The following is a 17004-nucleotide window of genomic DNA, read 5'->3' as shown; positions in this document are numbered from 1 at the left end:
CTACTACCCTCATATGACTATCGTTGATTACATATTAAGACGAGTCGCTTAGAAGATACTCCTCCATGCGGTGTGAGAGATACTCTTCCGCCAACTGTATTGCAATTTAAAAGCAGCTGCAGCACAACATTATATATCCTACTTGATTAATACATTCATTCTACGAGCCATTAATCGGCAGGCTAAACTGGTATGAATTAGGACCTTACCAGATGCCTAGCTAAGAGAATAAACTGAAGACAGCCTAAAATTTTGAGACATACACAGTAATTAGCGTTACACTTTTACTAATTTGTCTACATTTAGGGAGTCGATAAGTTGATATAAAGATTACAAGTTTCACAAGCATTCAACAAATACCTACTCATTGAATAAGCTGAAAACAGACACTCCTACAACGAACCTATATACGAACATCTCCATCTCCTGCACAAGTGGTTTAAGACTGGGTCAGTAGGTTTGAGTAACATGCTTCTGTACATGCTGATTATACATTCACAAATTTCAAATGAACAGACAGAATTAACAAAGTTCAAACTGTTCAATACCTGCTAATCCCAGTTCATCTCTGACCGTAATTGGATTAATTTGTCCCTCCACTGAGCTGCAAGAAAGCATAAGATGAACTTTAAACTTAAAAAGAATAAAATAAAAAATACTAACAAAATGGAGTTAGCTTGGGCCTAATCTAGAAAAAATATATCAAGCTGCTAAATGTCAGAACTAACTATTCTCACATAAGTTTGCTTTTTACAAGAATTTTATTTCCAAGTCAGAGCCACACATATATATTAGTCAAATATTTGGAAACCCGTATGACTAAATAATGAAATACATGAATTTTCATGCCAAATTAGTACGGATTTTCATTTTTCCTATATTAGTTCAGATTTTTCAGTTTATGACATTTTATACCATATAAAGCACGTACATGATCTGGTCAAGAGCAATCATCGTAATATATGCCACATATGTGTAGAAAGGAATCGTTGATAGACATGTCTACCGCAGGTTGTGGACTGTAAGTGCGTAAACTATGAAGTGCTACTTTTCAGTATGTATGTTCCACAAAGTTTTCGAAAGATGAATAATAACAATACCAGCTTCTTTGTAGCGCTCCTCTATAGCAGCAGTCCACATTTTGCACAAAAGATCAAATTCCTTAGTTTCGAAACAAGGTTGGCCACTGGGCCTGAAAGCAGAATATCTTAATTAGATCCCTTAATCAGATACAGAAACAGCAAAATTCAGTTCATAATTTACAAACATAATACAATTACAGAAGTACATGACTACTTACAATTACCCAGTAATCTCATAAGATGCCATTTAAAAGGTGAAACGAACATCTATAAGACTTGAGTCAAATTAACGAAATTTACAGAACTTACAAAAGCTAGAGCTTCCTGTTTCAAGCTACAAGCTCCAAGCTTGAAGCTCTCATACCCTAGCCTAGTATTACATTTTCATATAAATATATATAATGCTATACATGCTTAAGTAATATTGAGCAGGTAAAGTGTACCGGTCTAATTCTGTCGACTGTAAACCATCTAAGGAAGAGCCATGATATAAATACTCAGACTCAATGACTTTCATCCCATCACTATAGGCCAAATCTTTGTTGACCTGAATTGGTACCTACAGAGAAGAGGTAACAGAACTCAGTGGATCACAAACAAGCACAGCCATTAGCTAGTTTTTTGTACTAGACATTACCAGCAGACAATAATTCAGTTTACTTTGTACTATGATATATGGTTCATCCCAGTACACCGGTGCACGTACATATCATGATTTCCTATCTACTATACTAAAATCTATCAGAGAAGCATTAATTCAGTGGATACCCCAACAGCACCACGAGAAATATTCTTTTTTTAAACATGCAATTTCTCTGGGTCATCATCATGTCCTCTACTTTATTCAATGTTCATTACTTTTTCAAACTATCTACAACTTCTTGAAATCATCAGTGTTTTTTTAATCTACACAACAGCATCCTACACAACCAGTTGAGGGATTTCCTGTCATGCTTTTAGCCCTTTACTTTATAGCATAGATCTCTGACCAAAGACCAGTAAATGATTAATAGTTCAATTAAAACAAGATTGACCCCTAACTAAACAGCAGGTTGAATCAATGAATCTTCTCAGCTTTAAGTGATTATGATATGCAGTGATACCTTGCATCTCACAGCAATATTAATCGCGTCGGAGGGTCTCAAGTCAAAAGTAATGTTCTCTGCTTCATCTTCCAACTGAGGTCAAAAACACTATCTGTCAGTCAGACTAATCCGGAGAGATAAACTTGATCTCATCAGAAATTTAATTAATTCACAACATGTGCTTGCCTTTGTGAGGTACAATTGTGAAAAATATGCTTCATTCACTCTCTTTGTGATACGAACAAGTTTCACCTGTATACAGGTAGAAACATAAAATTCTATAACACTCGCCATTCGACAAAGTAGGCTGGTACCCAGAAAAAGTAGTGTTCAAGAAAGCAGGCATAAACTTACTGCATAACCCATCTTCTCAATCATTTCCATCATAACTTCATAAATAGTAGGCCTAGACTGCAAGAATCACCATTTGAGCATTTTCAGAAGTTTATCAACAATTTGATACACAAAGTTATGACATACAAGCAATGACAAAGAGAGACATACAAGTTGGACATTGCCCTGTGCTGCTGTTAGCATTGCACTCTGCATCTCCACTGGATTAGAATACCACAGAAAGATACAAGTAAGGTCATGAATATAAATTTAAAGTTAAGATAAATAAATCCTAAAGTGCAGGTAGAATATAATAATAATGAACATACAAACAATAACGGGAAGGAGAAGACCGGTCCCATCTTCCATCTTTAGTACCATTGCGGGGTGAGGAGCATATTCAGCTAGATTCCCGGCCTCAGGATTATTACGGGCACATCTTAATTGCCGACCATCCCTCATTTTGATCATGAAACCAGCAGAACTACTCTTTACCTCAACTATATTGAACAAAAAGACACATCTCAATTTGATCATACTTCATAGCTAATATCAAACTTTGAACACCAAAAATATATAATCCAAACTTTAAAACATCGAGACAGTGTCCAGATATATTGAGCAAGACTCAAATGCACAACTGAGACACTCTTTATCATGGACCAGGGAGAGATATTAATATCAAAGCTGCAGAAATATTAAGGAAGAAATTGTCTTTAAATTATTAACTCTTGAATATAACTAATAACTTTACAACATACTCCAGATTTGACTTAATTTAGGTGGAAATGGGAGGACTAAATTATTAACAAATTTGAAGACCATATTAGTGTACCGTTTGTTTCGAAATTGTTGAAACTGTTACATATTAAATGAACACACAATATTTGATTTTCATTTACATATATGGGTGTGGCTGTGTGTGTATGCATATCAATAAAAACATTAAAATAAATAACAGTGCAAGGACTGTGGAATTTAACAATGTGGATAAATTAATAAATGCTCACCAGCATTAGTGACGCTGCAATTCACATATTCCGCTTCATTCTCATTAGAATTCTCAGCCTTGCTACCATTACCGTCAGACGATGAGCTGAAACTACACTTCACCACCTTGACGTTATGCAATCGTAGTCGATGACCTACATTAGTCTTGCCACAACTTATTCCTTTCACACCCCCAAATCCACTTCTTAAAATTCTATATTTCCTTAAAGGACCATTTGCAGGCGGCGTTTGGACTTTAGCTTGTTTTGCACGGGCAGCGACAGGAAAGATAACGTGTCCCTGGACAGAATTCATCTTTTTTCCTGTAAAACAAATTATCCGTATACCGACAAATCAATTACAACACGCAGCCAGATGCCAAATTAAAACAATTCTCCACAGGTACGGAGTACATAATTACACACACAAACAGTATACTAATTCATTAAAAGATTATGCATTGTACTTATTACCTTTAGCCAATAAGACACCTGTATCCCGACACGAGGGTACAAGCCTCATTGGAGGCATGGGTGAGTACGTAATTGTTTTGACAATTTTCAAAGAAACAATAATGCATTAATAGCATCCACAAAAATTCAGCCAAGATTTTCATGATCAAAAATATATTTAAGGCCTTGAATGTGTACGATAACTAGTACGGTCTGCACTCTATTAATACAATCCTCTAAATATCAAACTGTGAGCATCAAAGCAATTCCAAATTTCCAATTAAAACACAATCTTACAGTATAATCACACAAAATGATGCAGATACTATAGTTTCAAACAGAGAGAGAATATCATATAGTCAAGTTACAACATGCATAAAAAATGCACATCCTCAATTATTTCTCATTCCAAGTTGTACCATAGTTCAAGATTCAGTAGACTGCATAATAATCTGTTTACGACAATTACCAATCAAACAAGTCATGATCATCTTTATAGTCAATAGTGTATGTAGCACATAGATGATCATATATATATTAATTAATATATTCAGAAACAATCAAACAACCATCTTACTGATCACATGTAACACAGAAATGATCCAACTAATTTACAGGCTAAATTTATCAATTACTCAAATTATAAACTACATAGTGTACTTTTCATCAAACAGACCAATTCAATGTATAATTGTACACACAAGAAAATAAAATATATATGAACAAGAAGTTGAAAAATCATAACTAAAGTTGAAGAATAAAGAAGAGTACCAACAGAACAGAAGAAGCTCAGAAATTGTGGAGTGACAATATGTATGTATAGATGAACATGAAACTGTATGCAATGTTAATGTTTTATATGTGGAGGTTACTGATAATGACCCCCACAGACAGGACAAATTAACACAAATGTATGAGTTAAAGTTGAGTTGTGTTAAAGTTTATGTTACTCCATTTTAAAATATGATTTCTTTCTTTTCCGTTTTTCAATTTTTTGCCTTTTGTTTATTTTAGAAAAATAAAAAATGAAAATAAAAAATGTACCACCGCCTTGAGAGAGGATGAGAATGAGCATCACGTCAGAAGTGTGCTCTTATTATTATGCTTTTTCCAACATGACGTCTCTATCCTAGACTTCTAATGTTTTTTCTTGACCTGCCTCCTGTCATGGTAGTTGAAAACTTACAAATATACTATCTTTAGACAATTTAGGTTTTGTTTTATGTTTATATGTGTTAAAATATAAAATATATTTTCTTCTCCATCTAATTTTTTTGATTTGGACATTAAAAAATATAAATTAGTATTAAAAAATATAAAAATTAAGTAAACTGGCGAAATCAATCAATATATAAGATTTAATGTATAAAATGGGTATAATGATTAAATTCAATGGATTTATTTAATTTCTATGTTATAAAAATTTATTATTTTTGGAATTTAAAGAAATGAAAGAAACTGCCGAAGAAATTATAAAATATGAGTGGGAAGAGATAGTATTTATCTTTTCCTGTGAATAATGTAAATAAGATAAAAAATTACAATTCTATACATTTTTAATATGAATGAAGTTGATTATTTTGTTAGAAATTTAATGCAAGTTCAATGTTAATGAAGAAAATAATACTATATTTATAATTACAATATAACATATAAAATAGTATCTCATGTTAATTACTGATATAAAGTGTAATATTATATAGAATTATTTAGTATCATTTTGAAATTATAAATCAGAATACAAACTATTTTAACAAAAAAATTACCTCTTAACTTTAAAATATATTACCATTTAAGGTTTTCTAACACCATTAAATTTATTTATAGAACAATGTAATTGACAGGAACAAAATAATTAATACTACAAATATCCATCCTAATTTTTTATAATTTGATTAGGCCGGAGTTCAATAAATGTAAAGAAAATTAGTGTATGGGTGAGTAGAAAAGGGAATAAATCATGTAACCAATTAATTTTAAAACAATAGATTAGAAAGTGGGTTTCATGGACATAGAATATCTGTAATTATTATCTTGTGTGGACATAGAATATTCTCTCCTTATTAGACAGCGTCTCTATCAGAAATAAAATATCGGGTTGATGATATTTAACCACATCCATAAGAGCACGAACTGCATGAGGGTTCCCCAACCCTGTGCAGTTCCAACTTACAACATTCATGACGTCCGGCTAACATGGACAAATATGAGTATGGCGAAGGAAAGAAATAAAATTAACATGGTGGGGATCATAAGGGAATAACAGGAAAGGAATAAAGTGGGCTTCATGGACAAACATGAGTATGGCGAAGGAACTAGGTGGTCTTACTTTTTGGGATTTGCAAGGCTTCAACTTGGCACTTCTTGGGAAACAATGTTGGAATTTGTTTTATAACCCGAACTCTTTGGTTGCAAGAGTGCTTAAGGCGAAGTACTACCCAAAAACGACTTTATTTGAAGCTTCAAGAGGAGGGGGTGTAAGCTATGTTTGGTCTGGTCTGTGGCAGGCTAAAGAAACCCGTAAGCAAGGGTATAGGTGTGTAGTGGGTGATGGGAGGACAATTAATGTGAGTAAGGATGCTTGGATTCGAGAAAAAGATGGTAATAGAGTAGATGATCAGTATTTAGCCTCAGTTAATGACTTAAAGGTATGTGATTTATTTGTTTCTGGTACCACAAATTGGGACGTGAATAAGGTGCACAACTTATTTTCAAGTAGGGATGCTAGTTATATATTAGCGATACCTGTTGCTAACAATCAATCACAAGATCGCGTAGCTTGGTGTCATTCAACGGATGGGAAATACAATGCCAAGACAGGGTACAAATTCTGGCAGAATCAATTCAGTCAATGCAGGAGATTGGAGGTGAGCAAGGGATGGGGTCGGTTGTGGCATATACATGTCCCTCAGAGAATGAAAATGTTGTTATGGAGGACCTGCGAAAATGTTGTTCATGTTCGTAATGTATTGAGAGGTAAAGGAGTAAATACAACTATTTTGTGTCCTATGTGCGGAGTGGATGTTGAACATTTACGCCATATTTTTGTTGAGTGCATTTATGCACAAGCGTGTTGGCATGAGCTAGGGGTGCAACTTGATTTTTCTGCAATTCTCTCTTACCCAGATTGGCTGTTGCAGACTATAGCTGCTGAGTCCTATGACAAACTAGAACAAATAACAACGATTATGTGGGGCATTTGGTCAGCTAGAAATTTCAAGGTTTGGCAAAATAAGTTGGTTACGGCTCAACAGACAATACAGTGGAGCGCTACCCAAGTAAAGCAATGGCGTGAAGGTTAGCAACAAACACCCTCAAACAACAGAATCTGTGCTCAGTCTGTAGTTAAAGGAATCAAATGGAAGCCTCTGAGTGAAAGTCGTTTGAAGGTTAATGAGATGCCCGTGTTGTTCCAGGCTGTAGTTGGTTTTCATGTGGCTTTATTCTTCGAGATCACAGAGGCCATTTCATCCGGGCTCGAACCCACAATTTGCAGGTACAGTACCAGTTATGGAAGCGGAAGCCATTGTTATGCGGGAAGCTATCAGATGGATCATCTCTATGGGAATGGATAATGTTGACATTGAAAGTGATTCACTCTGTACAGTTAATGCGGTTAATAGTGGAACGGATAATCTCCTGAAAGTAGGGGTGATATTTCAAGAATGTCGAAAGTTATTAGTAGGTTGTAGGAATGTCTTGGTTGATTTTATTAAAAGGCAAGCGAACAAGGTGGCTCATTTGATTGCTAGAGTATCTTTTGAAGTTGGTTGCCTTATTGATATTTTGACTCCTCCACAGTCTATGTTGGAGCTCCTAATAAGTGAAAGCTTATTGAATTAATATGATTCCCCAGTTTCAAAAAAAAAAGAAAGGTGGATCCTACTAGTGGATTTATATAAATTTTAAATTATTATAATTTTCTTAAAAAAATAAAGAATGTTAAAGTATATCGGGAAAAACCGTTCATATTGTGAAACAGATATGTACATGTATGTATTTAGCAAAGAAAAGGTATGGATAAAGTTATGATTTTAAAGCATAGGCGGAGGAGGTTACATTTGACAATTGACATCTAAGGATCGTGTTTGTTCCGGACTTTTTAAGTTGTTGTTGGGAACCTGCAGAAGTCTAAATATGTACATTTACAGAAGCTTTGCCAATGTGCTAAATACAGGAGGATGATGTAAGACACAGGGACACTTGTATATAGGAGTGAGCATTTCCCGGTTCGGAATCGAGAACCGAACCGAACCGAACCGATCAAAAATTGCGGTTCCGGTTCGGTTCTTAACTAATTCGAGTCTGATTCGGTTCTTGTTTTTTTAGAAATTTCGGTTATTGGTTCGGTTCGGTTTGGTTCTTAGCATATCAGAACTATAAGAACCGAACCGTATATAAATAAATAAATACAAAAATATATATATATATTACGTATTATGTTTTTTATTTATAATATATTAATAAATTTTAAGAAAAATATAATTTTTATCGTATTACTCGTTTCTTTAAATATTTATGGAGTTTCAAATATTTTTATAAATATTTTTCTTCTTAAATATTATAAAGTAATCGAATTTAAAATGATCCACCACTAATAAAAATCTTCTTTACTAAATTACCATTAATAAATAATAAAAACTAGTCAAAATTTAGAAAGTTAGAATATAAAATAATTTGCAAAATAAATAAATATAAAATAAAATATAAATTCGATTCTTTCGGTTCGGAACCAAACCGAACCGAAATTTACGGTTCGGTTCCGGTTCGGTTCTTGCATATAAACGGATCCGATTCAATTCTTAAAATATTTCTATTTCGGTTTTCGGTTCTATCGGTTCCGGTTCGGTCCGGTTCTGACCCGTTGCTCACCCCTATTTGTATATTAGGGGCGAATGGATAAGGCAATTTTGAGGTTGAATATTCCTAGGAAGGTGGCTTTTCAGTTTTCACTAAATCCATATATAGTTTTCACTAAATCCATATATATGCACCATCTCCTTTATCTGTGTTTGATTGGTTTTTAAAATTTTATTGAACACTTACAAATATTTATTATTTTTTTTAAAAAAAAATGTAAATACAAATTTAAATTATATATTTTTATTCAGAAAAATAAAAATTTATAAATTATTATTTTAACTATATAAAATATACGAGGGAGTACTTCTTTGGACTTTACATGATCTACTAAATCCCCAAAAACTTTAACAAGTCCAATTGTAAAAACGGACGCGCGCTGCCTCTAAGTTAATGCCCAGACTGATCTATATATATTATAAAATAAATTGCTGGATAACCCTAAGGTTTGGTATCCATTTGTTCCGATATAATTTTTAACTTTAATTTGATTCGATGGACTATCCATTTTTAAATTTGGTATCCATATTAGGTTTATAAAAGATCCATATATTTATTATGACCCATTTTAAATATAGAAACTTTGCAATACAATTATAAATATGAATTGTATTACTTATGGTAAGTTTTTAATATAAATTTGAAGTAAACGTGAAATTTTGACAGATCTATTTATAGAAATAATCTCATAAAATATATAACATAAAAATAACTTATGTAATGAAAATAGTTCTTAAATAAATTTATCATAATATGTAGATGCAATACACTTATTATATAGATAACTTAATTTTCAGAATTATATTATTCAATTTTAATTATAAATTTATTTATTTATTTTATTAAATAATTTTTAAATATCCGTATGCAAAACACGGGTTATAAACTAATTATTTACAATGTTCGGTAATTATCCGTTCACTCCCCGTATGGGGAAAAGGGACTAGGGTCATTTAAAAAAAAACAGTTGATATAAGATTATCCTTAGATTACCACGGGCATTATCCAGCACAATTTCTTAAGCTGGGGCTATCTGGTTTTAAAAGGCCTATGCCAGACAATCATTGGCTGGCATCTGGATGTGACAATGAAGTTTTTTCATGTCATCTCGACCCTGTATCGAGAAACAATGGAAGTTTTGTCTGGAATAAAACAAGTTCATATGATTTATTATGTACAATTAATTTTTAATTTCTAATTTGATGCACCGGTTGAGCTCGTGTCGGGCTTGCGGGAGTCACGAGCATGCGAGACACAAGCATCCTCGCTCCGCTTTTCTGCTTCAGTGCAGCTTCAATCGAAAGTACGGCTTCACCCAGGGTCAGCCGCTTAGACATCCTCAATCATAAAACCAACATTGTCCACACTGCTTCAGTGCAGCTTCACCCAGTACACACCAGTCACCACGCTGCTCTTTCTGTACCCTTTTAATATAATATCAATTTCATAAAACAGATAATGTATTACACATCTTTTGCTTGTTTATGCATGCTTTTGCTTGTTTATGCATGAATCACATTGTGACAAATTGACATACATATAACATGTTACTATGTTGGTATAAGTTAAATATCTGCGAGGAAAGACTGGCTTATATACACCAACTGATCACAATCAGGGTCTCAACTAATTATATAGGAATATATTCAATAGATTGACTTAGTTCACGATCCTACACATTCATGACAATTGGTAAAACAATCTAATAATTTGTGGGCACCGGGTGTTTCCTACAAAAAGGTGAAAGACGGAGTAGTCATGCAAAATTCTGCCCTGTTGTTTTGCCTGTAGTTTGTATTTTACAACAGCTTCCGAGAAGATGGATCAGATTCTGCAATTTCTGCATACATATCTGCTATTGCTTTAGCAAAGTATGCTTTTGCTTGAGGTCTCTTGATCTGCAGAAAAAGACATTAAGTAGTTAAATTTGAGATTTTAGCTAAGCACTATATACATAAAGTAATGGTTTCTTGGTTTGAGGTTCTAGAATCCTGATACTCACCTTAAATTTTGGTGTCAGCAAACCATTTTCCAAAGTAAAAGGTTCGAGAACCAAAGTCACAGCTTTTGCAAATTCAAAGCCTTTCAACTTCATTATATAAATTAATATTGTTAGACAATAAAAAGGAGTTGTAAACAGATGCAAGATAATGCTGCAGAAAATATAAGTACCTGAGCTTCTCTGCCGACAGCATCCATGTCACCCAGCTTTGCACAGTTATTCCAAGTTCTCAGGCTGCAACTGCATCAACATATCACAAAAATGTTTACTTTTCAAAAAAACTAACCATGCTTCAGCACATTGCAAAAAAGGAGATGCATAAAGAAAGCAAGAACCTATTTACTAATAAAATGCAATTGAATTCAGGGAGCTGTCTCTCATCTTAGTCAATGACAACTATAAAAAATGCTACTTCTCTAAAGTTCTCTTGGGCACAAAAGTCTGCAAAATTATTTCAGCATGTAAAAAAAAGGTCCTGTCTTTATGTTATAAACTTATAATGACATGAAATAAATGGTGATCGACACCGTGTGCTTTTCCTTGTCACTGACTTTTATTTCCTGCAGTATCAAAGAAAACCATATTCAATAGATAAATTTATGGGGGTGGATTCCAAAATGTTAAGGAGCCTGTGCTCTGGGTTCAAGAAATAATAAGGCACTATAGTGCTACATGTTGAATATAATGATTTTCTGTTAATGTGCTAGCTTAGGAGATGTCATTGGCTGAAGATAGAAATCACATGCATATAATCTCGAGAGAAAAGTTATGGTTACAAAATTTATCAACAAGAAGGCAATACCTTGAAGCCTTGGGCAAGATCCCACGCCTTAAAACATCTGGATGTATGCACACAACCGCAACCAATGAGGAGCTCAGGCTGTCATCTATAACAAAGAAGGCGTCAGCTAATCTATCTCAAGCAAATTTATACGTTTTGCTTTTGGTTTGATTTAAGGGAAGGAGGGTCAGTTGTGTACAAAACAGTGTGCACCAAACTTGCTTTTGTAATTCTCATTTTCAATTTTTTCAGGACCTAAATTTCTTTATTTCCCCTTGTGCCAACTTGAAAGTTTTCTTCTTCCTGGGATCATATAAGAAGGCTTAAACGTCAATTGATGATCAGTCTCATCACAAATTGACTAATCACAAGTAATCAAGAACTCTATTGAGTTCCTCGTAACATTATCAGTATATATTAAGTTCTCTGACCTATCAATGATCTTTAAGCGGCCTCCAGGTAAGTCACAACCCAATGTCTCCAGTATGAAACCATCCATCTTCGGCAATTACTTCTCTCCTGGAAACTATTAAAAGTGTCAAATTTACATAAAACCATATGTAGAAGCCTACTCACTCTAAAATTCATCTCTCTCATCCACAAAATGACAAGCAACGCATGAATCGGATGTACGTCAGCAGTTCATCTTTGTATAGCCTTGAAAGACTAAGGACCCTGTAAACAGATCTCGCTACGTGGATGGGGATGCTCGTTGGATGTATAATTCATTTCTGGAACGTGTACGAGCTTTACTTCTGAAAGCGGATTTCAAAAAAAATAATAAAATAGATTTGAAGGTAAATCAATAAATACTATCCAAACAGGTGCAAATGAGGGATCCTTCCTCCAGTTAAATCCAGAATACCATCTAAAAGCCTTAATTATAAAAGCAATACAGTTGGAACTTACCTGAGAAAGAGCTTTAGTGAGCTCTTTTTCGAATTCAAATATGACATGAATAAGCTTGTAACTGATGGAACCATAGTGAAATCTCCCAAATTGTTTCAATCTCAAGTGATACATCCACGGACATTTGAGAGGCTGGGCCTTTGAGAAGAAAACTTGAGAATAAAAAACAAAAAAAGCAACCTCGCAATTTAAGATTAACTATTTCTTTGCAATAAACATGAAGAGTAAAAATGAATTAACATTGTAAAAAAGCTTCTTTAATTTCATCAAGTACGTCTCAAAGTGTCCTCATCTCCCCCCTTCATTCCTCCAAACTTTTGACCCATGATGTAGAGAAGAAATAAAGTAAAAACTTATAAACAAGTTCCTTAATAATACTATCAGGAGATGTAGGGCCTTGCATACAATAAAAAATTCCCTATACTTGCTGATGAGGAATCTTTTACTTTTAAGTTATAAGTGCAGCCTAATGAGAAATGAGCAACCCAATAAACCATTAAACCTGCTGCTGTTTATGGTAATGTACAAAACAAAGTCCTTAAATATCTTCAATACACTTGTAGTGTTGAAGAAGTCTTTCTGCTTCTCTTAAGCCACTCAAATAAGCACCATGAGTAGTTGAATAATGAGTTCTATGAGTTGCTTCCCCTGCAAATAGGATTTGGAGTGAAGGCAAAGAGCTGTTTTCTGGCAATGGTTCAGCCAGTTTCTCTATATCATATCCACTTGAACCAACAGCTACGTAACTATATGAACCTAAGAACAATGGGTCAGTGCCCCATTGGCTCTTCAACAAAGTTGTGAATTTGGGTTCTTCTCCTGTATAGTTGTCCAAAGAACTAGAATTTCCATTGTGTAAATTTCTTGAATTCGACAAGAAGCTAGATACTGTTGTTGAGACCTTATTAAGAATCTCTTCATCACTAAGGGACTCAAGTGCAAGAGCTTCTTTTCCTGCAAACCAAGATAACAACACACTCGAATTGCTATAAATTGGACTTAAACTTGATGTCTTTCTTATCCACCAAGGGATTTCAGGGTCCTTCGTTTCCGAATCAAAGTCATGAAAAACCATTTCCAAAAATGGAAATTTAAAGATCTGATCAGTCTCTCGATCATAGGATTGATTCAATTGCAAAAACAGCTTGTCAACAACTCCATATCCAAGCTTTGAAATTGCTTCAGTCTTATAATCAGGAAGAGGCGGAAAAAACATACCTGAATCATCAAGAATCCCCGCTTTAAGCACACCTAATGAAACAGTGACAATTACATGATCAGCTTCCAACACCGAGCCATCCGAAAAAAGCAGCTTCACAGGCCTACTTGTGCCAACAAAACCACTTGGTCGCCACTCAATTTTTTCAACTTTCCACCCTGATTGAATCAAGTCCTGAGGTAAAACAGATGCCAATGATTCAATGACACTAAAATAACCTCTAGCAATCGTAATTTCCTCACCAGGAAACATACTAAACTCTTTCTCAGCTTCAAAATCAATACTCTTCAAATCATCAGCTGAATAATAACTCCTCAACATATGCTCATACTTCCTAAACACAGCTTCAATCAACATTTCCTCATTCCAATCCCCACACCTCATAACTTCTCGATCGACATTCTTAACCGATCCCAAGAACTCCTCAAGCCCTTTTCGAAGAAAACACCCAACACTTTCAAATTCCAATCCACATTTCATAACTTCAAATTCATCACATTCAACATTTTTACCTCTAACAAAAGCCAAAAGTGACTTAAAAACACTCGAAACACGATCAACAACACTCGAGTCAAGCACAAAACCACCTTCAGCAATTGTAACAGAATCACCAACAAAACCATCCATGCGTTCCCATGGTTGATCAGAATTCAAGGCATTGATCTCTTGGGCTATTTTGTAAACTGGGCTATTTTGAATGCCGTGGATCCAAGTTGCGCCAAGCTCAATTGTGTCACCGCCGAGCTGACAAGTGTTAATTCGACCTCCAATTCTTGACCCGCCTTCTACAACGCATAGTTCGAATGCGTTAGTTTGTTTTTGGGCCTTGAAGAGCTTGTTTGCAGCTGTGAGACCTGCCATTCCGGCTCCGATTATCACAATTCTCGGTTTCCTGCTCGCCATTGTTGCAATTTTGTAGCTTTCTTTTTACCGATTTGAGACTCTTGCGTGTTTCTTGATCGAAAATTTGAATTTATTTTGTTTCAGACTTGAAACATTTCGTCTACCGGATGTTTTTAAGAAGAATTTATCGGGCTAAGAAATAGATTACTTGTTTCAATCAAATATCAAATATGTAAAGCCAGCCCAGAATTTGTTGATATTTACTCAACCACTTGATGATAGATAGTACTCCCTTAAGTTCATTATATTTAAGGAATAAATATTTCAAAACCACCTTATTTTAAAAGTAGTAAGTTTTCGAAAAAATCAATATTTCAAAATAATCTTATTTTACGAACTATCGAGTAATACAGCAATTACATTACAATCAAGGATTTAAAATCCCACGAATAAAATCCAAGTATAAGATTACAAAATATAAGGATTTATAAGAAATGATTATCCCCGAATCACTTACAAGAATTTACCACGATTACGAGAAAGCGACCATGTAAGTAGTAAGTGAATGAATAAATGAAATAAACCCATGCAACCCCTATATTAGGGCTGTGCATCTGGTTCGGTTTACCAAAAACCGAACTGAATAACCGATATTTTTTCAGTTCGGTTAACCAAAATATGAAATTCGGTTCGATTTTCGGTAATGATTTTTTAAAAGTTCGGTTTTTTGGTAATTCGGTTTTAAACCACGGTTAACCGAAAACCGTTTAAATTAACCGAACTTATTTATATGTAATAATAATTTATTATTACATTTGTATTGTACTAATACTATACACTTAAACTTTCTTTCTGCACTTTACATTTAAGATTTAAGATTTTAGTTTTAAGATTTTAGTTTTAATTTTTTACCCTGTAATCTGTTTTAGATGGAAGGCGAACATGATTATCAAGAAGAATTAAAAGCTCAGACCGAAACCGTTGCTTCGAATCCGAGAAAGTGAAATGCAATGGAATCTCGAAGTGATGTTTGGGAACATTACGAGAAAATTAAAGATGCAAATCGAGTAATTGTTAAAGTTAAGTAAGTATTGTGCTAAAGATTTAAGTGCAAATACTTCAAGAAATGGTACTAGTAGTTTGCGTAATCATTTAAAGTCTTGCAAGTCATACAATGTTGAAGGTCGTCAAACGAAATTAGATTTTCAAACTAATAAAGATTGGGGAAACATTACTTTGGGTAGTTGGATTTTTGACAAAGATTTGGCTGGAGAGAAATATATAAAGATGATTATTGTTGATGAGTTACCATTTAGGTTTGGGGAGGGTTTGGGCTTTAAAGAATTTATGGCTACCGTGCAACCAATATTTCAAATTCCATCTAGATGGACGGTTGCTCGTGATTGTTATGGGATGTATTCTCTTAGAAGAAATGAGTTAAAAAAATCATTGCTTAAATCAACCCAACGCCTTTGCCTTTTTCAAACTTATTTAGATATGGTGAACAAAGAAGTTTATGATTTGTAAAGATACTGTGTTCAACAAAAATAAAATCACAAACACAATATTTCAAAACTCACTTAATTTGTATTAATTAAGTTTGTCTTGCTACAAATTATGTGTTCTTAAAAATATAAGAACTCGATTTCTTTCTTGAGAGAATACAAGAAATTTTTTATCTATTTTGTTACAACTAAAAACAAAGGATCAATGTTTACTTTATAAATTAGTAAACACAGGTTTAAATAGCATGCAATAAGATGTACTAAACACTTTTATTATTCCCGAACAATCTAACAACAGAATTACAAAATGGGGTTGAATGGAATTCTGGTTTCTTTTGGAAATTTAAAACTTTTTACGAATATATATATATATATATATATATATATATATATATAACAGTGTTTGAACAAGCTAGTTGCGGATAAGAATTATTCAAGTATTCAAACACAAAGTAAATAAACAAGAGTTTTTTAAAACTTTCCGGTGGATTGATATTTCCACCAGAGATATATAAAAATATAGAAGATCTCTGTGATGCAAAAGCACACAACTGCTTACAAGAGTTCTTACAAACTGAACTTGAGAGTTCTAAAAGATACAGCTTACAAATGCTCTCTCGTTCTAGCTTTTTTTTGACTGTGTCAATCGATAATGAACTCTTTGCTACGCTTGGTTTATATATCACCAAGTTACATGTGTAATACGATAAAACATAAATCTATTATTTAGGTCTAATAACATGTTTCTTCATTTCTCTTTCCCATGCAGTCCAAATAGATATAGCTTATTTGAATGTCCCAGTTTTGCATGAAAATGGAAATGCTTCTTGATCTTCATGACCCTAAATATAGGCTGCCACATTCCTTTTGTATACAATCAACCCATACGACTATAAAGTCACTTTCAACTGCTATTTGAATCTGATGTTCCTTGAGACTTCAA

General features: G+C 33.8%; 2 protein-coding genes across 2 annotated transcripts; both read right to left on the bottom strand.

The window, feature by feature from the left end:
* Positions 1–234: 234 nt before the first annotated feature.
* On the bottom strand, positions 235–4870 carry LOC141684165 (bifunctional nuclease 1-like). The gene is made up of 11 exons (XM_074489002.1): positions 4714–4870; positions 3511–3813; positions 2830–3000; positions 2672–2721; positions 2522–2578; positions 2354–2419; positions 2186–2260; positions 1526–1641; positions 1101–1192; positions 549–604; positions 235–426 (listed from the first exon to the last, which is right to left on the bottom strand). The coding sequence occupies exons 2-10, from the start codon at positions 3803–3805 to the stop codon at positions 552–554; spliced, it is 975 nt and encodes a 324-aa protein (XP_074345103.1). The 5' UTR covers positions 3806–3813; positions 4714–4870; the 3' UTR covers positions 235–426; positions 549–551.
* Positions 4871–12015: 7145 nt separating this feature from the next.
* LOC141683899 (putative polyamine oxidase 5) lies at positions 12016–14831 on the bottom strand. Its single transcript, XM_074488691.1, has one exon. It carries the CDS (start codon positions 14614–14616, stop codon positions 13033–13035), a length of 1584 nt encoding a protein of 527 aa, XP_074344792.1. The 5' UTR covers positions 14617–14831; the 3' UTR covers positions 12016–13032.
* Between the last annotated feature and the right edge of the window lie 2173 nt (positions 14832–17004).

Source organism: Apium graveolens, chromosome 9 (genome assembly GCF_009905375.1).
Source record: "Apium graveolens cultivar Ventura chromosome 9, ASM990537v1, whole genome shotgun sequence".
Classification (NCBI taxonomy): Eukaryota; Viridiplantae; Streptophyta; class Magnoliopsida; order Apiales; family Apiaceae; genus Apium; species Apium graveolens.
The sequence above is the reverse complement of the archived record's forward strand: the minus strand, read 5'-3'. Positions and strand labels throughout refer to the sequence as shown.